At 41.7% G+C, this 5,586-nt stretch overlaps 1 protein-coding gene across 4 annotated transcripts; it reads right to left on the bottom strand.

Moving 5' to 3' along the window:
* Positions 1-1,430: 1,430 nt before the first annotated feature.
* LOC104606822 (floral homeotic protein APETALA 2) lies at positions 1,431-5,072 on the bottom strand. Of its 4 annotated transcripts, none has more exons than XM_010272216.3 (10): positions 3,854-5,072; positions 3,676-3,701; positions 3,537-3,567; positions 3,307-3,394; positions 3,024-3,169; positions 2,852-2,896; positions 2,607-2,698; positions 2,341-2,489; positions 2,063-2,266; positions 1,431-1,943 (listed from the first exon to the last, which is right to left on the bottom strand). In XM_010272216.3, exons 1-10 carry the CDS (start codon positions 4,363-4,365, stop codon positions 1,680-1,682), a joined length of 1,557 nt encoding a protein of 518 aa, XP_010270518.1. In that variant the 5' UTR covers positions 4,366-5,072; the 3' UTR covers positions 1,431-1,679. The 4 variants fall into 4 exon arrangements, with proteins under 4 accessions (XP_010270518.1, XP_088744572.1, XP_010270509.1 ...); XM_088888446.1 differs by having other exon boundaries at positions 2,111-2,266; XM_010272207.3 differs by having other exon boundaries at positions 2,341-2,522; positions 3,854-4,943.
* Positions 5,073-5,586: the final 514 nt, after the last annotated feature.

Here is a 5,586-nt window from a genome sequence, read left to right as displayed (position 1 = left end):
CTAAATTTGCCACCCATTTAATATCCTTTCGACAAGTGTCAAAGATTTTTACCCTAAACTAGATGTTTCATTTCGTGATTATTTGTTTTGGAGAGAGAGAGAGAGACGCTGATGACGATGGCGATGATGGCGACGAAGCAGATGAAGTGATGAAGTGTTGTCGTAGGTGGCAGGGCTTCGCAGTGATGAAGTATCTAAGATAAGGGTCGTGAAACTGCTGGTATTCGTGTGGTACAAATTTATATGGAAGGGGCAAGGACCAAGTGGGACTGTGGGAGGGACCTCTTTTCTGAGGTCCACCTTAGCTACTAACTATCATTTAGGAAATCAACAACAACCAACGGACGTTGCCTGTCTTTTCTTTTTTAAATATATAAAATTTACCGGGACCCAGCCATAAAAAGTAGAGAAAAAACAATTATTAATAAAAGAGAAAGGTTTTGGATCTCTCTCTCTGTTTTGAGTGGGGTGAGGAGGCCAAGACTCAAGAGGAGGTTTGGTTCCGATTCCTTACTTTGCCATTTCCTTTACAGAGGAATGGGACATTATTGAACGAAAGTAGGAGGAACAGAACTATTGCACTGGGATTGGGATGTGATGACGCCCATGATGATGGAAGCAGCCTGCCTTATTGCCTAAACTTTATTATTCTTCTTCTCATGTTTTTTTGCTTTGCTAGTCAGGCAGGGGAGTTGGATTGTATTACTTTAATAACTAGATAAACTAAAATACCATTCCAAGTAATTAAGTTGTTAAATAAATTATTGTCAAAATCAAGTTGCCACTTAATTATTAACTAACTAATATATAGGAAATACTACGTAACTATTGTCTATTGATTGCTTAGCAGCCGTAACGAGGACGTGTCGGGACAGACGCCGTTTACTCCTAAGCCCACGGAGTTGAAGATCAGAAGATGCGAGCTTTAGAGGGTTCCCCTTTTTCTGATTATCGGAGGAGATGAGGTGGTAGTGGTAGGACTGGGCAAGCTTTGAAGCCTTTAGGAGGTTAGGTCCCTCTCGTCAGTCGTCATTATAGCCATGTCTGACTCTATTCGCCGTGAACTGATTTTAAGGACACCGACGATAGCGACACGTCATTCTTTCACCCTCAATCCGACGATATTTCCGAGAAGTAATTGGGCTTTTGTCGGGGCTGTGCATTCTGATTGACCTACTGCCAGCTACTGCTGATACACATACCCCTCCTCTCTTATTGCCATTAGTATTAATACATTTTAATAATTTCTTTTGGGGTTCCACGCCTGCTTTTTCTTATAATAAGCTATCATTACTTGATTAGGGAATTTTAGACAGTGTAATCTATCAGTTTCAGCTTTTCAACGATTTCCGAAGAGTGGTCGTGGTCGATCGGAAAACAAGGGTATTTCGCTAACCATCAAAAATAATAATAACCCATTTTAGACCGAGTAAATCAGTAAGAGGAAATCAAATCAGATCAGCAATTACACAACGCAAGAAAAAGGCAGAATCGTTTCTCATAAGATTGGAGTTTGGAGGGAGCTCCTGTTAGTTACCTCGCTCAAGCTTTTTTCATCTTTACAAGTGGAAAGTGGATGGAGTGACTAACAAATAAGATCGACACAAAAAACGATTGATGAGATTGAGAGAAATGGCCGACGCAGAAAGACTTTCGACTCTAACAAGGGTCAGGTCAGGTCAGGTGGGTCTCGTCAGAAAGTGGAACCCATTCTTCTGCAGCCAATTTGGAGACTTTATTATCTGCGATGATGGGAATCCTGATGATGCTGCAGCCAACACTTGGGGTGAAGAACCAGCAGAAGCCCAGCTACTACTATCACTGCCTCGGTTCCATCCCGATATTTGCCGTTGTTGGGAATCGCCCGTCGCTAGCGACAGAACTCCTCCTCCTCCTACGACTCCAATTCGGTCATCCCCGTCGCAGCTACTCGGGAATGGATACTACAACAAAAGGGTAAAATTAAGTACAACAGTCCAATTGTTAGAAACGGCAGCATCTAATCGCATCGATGTGATACTGAAATGGGTCTCAATTCTAAGTTCTAAATAACAACACCCACTTGATAATTCGAAGGATTGAATTGTTGTTGCAGGTGCAGGATGTGAACCTTTGGGGATTCCCCGCTTCGCCGTAACTGCCAATGTCCTTGCATTTCATTGCCCTTCAGCGACACCGGGGATTGAATGTGAGTCTGGTTGAGCATCCTCACAGCTTCGTTCTCTTCGCTCTCGTCTTGTCTGTGATTGCTTCTACATAGCTCATCCTGCATTAGTTCGAATTTGTCAAGGCTCGGTGGTTATACTTGATTAACTAAGAAGCAACAGAACACCAATGTACCTTGGACCTACAGCCCCCATTGCTGATCCCCCAATCAGGTTCGATAGGCGTTGACGAGTGTCGCAGATCTCCCATCCCCAATTCAAGACCATCCCGCTTCGGGGCAGAATTGCCCAGGCTTAAATCGAGATTGTGATCCACATCTTTACCTGGACAAGGGTTGCCATTGCAATTTTCTTCTCCTTTTTTTTTTTTTTTTCTTACTACTAGAAAGAAAGAAGAGAATAAATATAAAAGAAACAACCATAATCGTTTTTATGGCTTACCAGTAGCATTGAGCTCCTCTTCGTATATACTCGGATCAAAATTAGTCACAGCTTCCTTACCGTTAAACTTGATTGCAGCTTTATCATAAGCCCTGCACAGATATCAATCAACACATTAACACTCTAAAAGCTAACAGACGAAAGAACAGAAAGATAACTAGTCGTAGCCTCGTAAATATGCACCCAAAACAGAATGCTCTAAGCATCAGCAAAAAATCAAGCATATGAAAATTGAAGTGAAATACCTGGCTGCTTCAATTTCGGTGTCAAAAAGACCCAAGTATACATATCTGCGTGAGTAATGTCAGAAGATTAAATAGAGAAAGAAGAAGAATCGTCTTATCCATTAGCTACGAGAAAGGGAAATAATGTAAAGATTTTCAATGGAAGATGAAGAAAAGGGTAGAGTACAATTACTTCTTGCCTAAGAACTGGCCCATTCGAGCTTCCCATCTTCCGCATTTGTGCAAGGTTACGCCTCTAAATTTGGAACTTCCTCTGGGAAAGCCAGTGCTTTGGCGGCGAAGTACATGAACGAACTCCTCCTTGGTTAGATTGCTCATCTGTCACCACCATCACATTACAGTGCCTCTTCTTTCAATTTCAGTTAAATATTAAACACCCAAAGAAGGCTTACTGTAGAAGATTTAATTAATAAAAAAAAAGGGTGAAGATAAGTTGTATCCCCTTTCGCTCTCACCTGCTTCAAATCTTCCTCATAATCATCAAGACTGAAATTTATATCTGCTTCTACTCCGCGGAACTTGATAGCTGCTCTGTCGTATGCACTGAAACAATATTTCTCTGTTTCAGAAAAGACGATCTCCATACAACCTTTTTTAAGGGTGGATAAATAAAACAAAGGTACAGAATAATTAAACTACAAGCATCGGAGAAACTGGGTTGTAGGGAATGGGGCTAAAAGCTCACCGAGCAGCTGCATGTGCCGTATCGAATCCACCTATTACCACATAACAGAAACATCTCAGTATCAGTAACCACACACTTCATCCCACCCAAAAGAAATCAGTGTTTTTCCCTAACAAAACAGAAATTATTATCTGCATACCCAAATAAACTTGCTTTCCGCAATCCCTGCATCGAGAACGACATGGAAAGGACATGAACATTGTAGTTGAAGAAGTTGAACAGCAACAAGAGATTAAGAAAAGATAATTATTTAGAAGAGAAAAAGGGGGAGAAAAGAAATGATGATAAATATCGCATTTAGACTGGAAGAAACGAACCATATATGGGACTCCCAACGTCCGGTTCTCCTGTAAAAGGTAACGCCACGATACTGTGAGCTTCGAGACCTTGGCCCTCGCCGGCTCTTCTTCATGGGCTGGGAAACGTCTATAGGTCTGGCAGCAGCAAGAGGCTCCGACTGACAGAATTTGACACCAACCCAGTGAGCCCGCGGCAAGGAGGCCGTAGCGACAGGAGTCGACCCCATTTCCGAGTCCTCGATCGGAAAAAACTGACGGGTCACCACCGGTTCATTCTCGGAAAAGCAGTTGTCATCGTGGGTCACAGAGAAGCCGAAGATCTTACTACTCCTTTTCCTCCTTGCGCCTCGATCCTCCTCCTCATCCGATCCATCTTCGATGACCAAAGCCGAGGAGCTGGAATTTTCATTGGAAAAGGATCCGACCCCCTTGCCCTTGTCCTCGTCTCCATCGACCGACGTCTTCTGCGAGGAACAACCTTCGGATTCCTCCTCTTTCCTCTGATCAGGCGAGTCGTTGAGATCCCACATGGTGTCTCCTCCGTCGTCGTCTTCTTCTCCTTGTTTGTCTGTCGTGGTGGTCTCCAGAATATGGAAGATCCAAGCTGCTCCGACCTTTCCTCGTATGAACAAAGAACAAACTAGGATCACCGATCATCTCTCTCCATCAAGATCGGAATTTGGGTTGCTGTCGGCAAAAGATATCTTGCTTTCTTCCTACTCTGTATAACGAAATTCATACAACCACATAATAATATCTCTGCATAATGTATTGCTTATTTTAATTTGCTTTTTATTTGTATATAATTATATACCGGCCAGACTTGAGAAAACAAACGTAAGAAAAGAGTTTCGATGCAAAAAGGCACTCCAGAACTGCTATCTCCCCCAAAGTGCCGAATACAGTATAGACGAGGCCAGGACGAGAAAGCTTAGCGAAAAGCAACAGAATCCACCGTTGGTCTCTCTCTCTCTCTCTTCTATCCCCTAGTTTCAATCATTCATATTCATATTCATAGACCCCCTATATCGCCCATCAACAACCCCCCAACCCAAAGACTTTAACTGATTACTCATCACTCTCTCTGTCTCTGTTAATTTCTCTCTTTAGACTTATACTGGTTAATTTCTCCATTACTTGTAGTGAAGCTAGAGGGGAAAAAAATCAAAAGTGGAAAAAGAGAACCATCTCTTTCTTGGTTATATTGTTCCCACGTTAACCAAATCGAAAAGCATCCTCTCTCTCTCTCTTACTCTCTCATTATGAATTTCATTATCGGCTAAAAGAAAGTCAAGACACTACTAATTACTTGCTTATTTCTTCTATTTTTACAGTCATGGTTATCATTTCTCTGAGATTAAATGTTGGTATCATCTCTCTTTTATTTTATTTTATTTTTCCTTTTTTATTAATATTGCATCCCGTACAGTACATAAAAAAAGTTTTTTTTTTTTTTTACAGAACTTTCCTTTTCTATCGATCATTTGTATTTTGAAATCTAATCTCTTTTAAATAAAAAATCTAAAAACTTGGTAACTGACAGGGAAACAGGGGGTAGTTTGGGAAGAAAAAGGAGAATAATATTGACTCGCCATCGCCAACCCTGTCATTCATCCAGACCCTAGTGCCTAGGGGCAAGCACAGAGTTAGCAGGGTTTCAAGAAAAGGAAATGGGAATAATGTAAAGAAAAGGAAGGTGTTTCCAGAAAAGTCCAATCCAAGAGTACGGGAGAGGGCCACGTTGCCACTTT

Source organism: Nelumbo nucifera, chromosome 5 (genome assembly GCF_055504915.1).
Source record: "Nelumbo nucifera cultivar China Antique chromosome 5, China Antique-T2T, whole genome shotgun sequence".
In the NCBI taxonomy this organism is placed as follows: Eukaryota; Viridiplantae; Streptophyta; class Magnoliopsida; order Proteales; family Nelumbonaceae; genus Nelumbo; species Nelumbo nucifera.
This window is presented reverse-complemented; position numbering and strand designations above follow the sequence as displayed.

Excerpts from the sequence above, each read along its gene's own strand:
- LOC104606822 (XM_010272207.3), bottom strand. The coding sequence starts at position 4,365 with ATGTGGGATCTCAACGACTCGCCTGATCAGAGGAAAGAGGAGGAATCC. Across the intron at positions 3,702-3,853 it reads CGTTGGGAGTCCCATATATG|GGATTGCGGAAAGCAAGTTT; the intron begins GTTCGTTTCTTC and ends TTCTCGATGCAG. Across the intron at positions 3,568-3,675 it reads CGGAAAGCAAGTTTATTTGG|GTGGATTCGATACGGCACAT; the intron begins GTATGCAGATAA and ends ATGTGGTAATAG.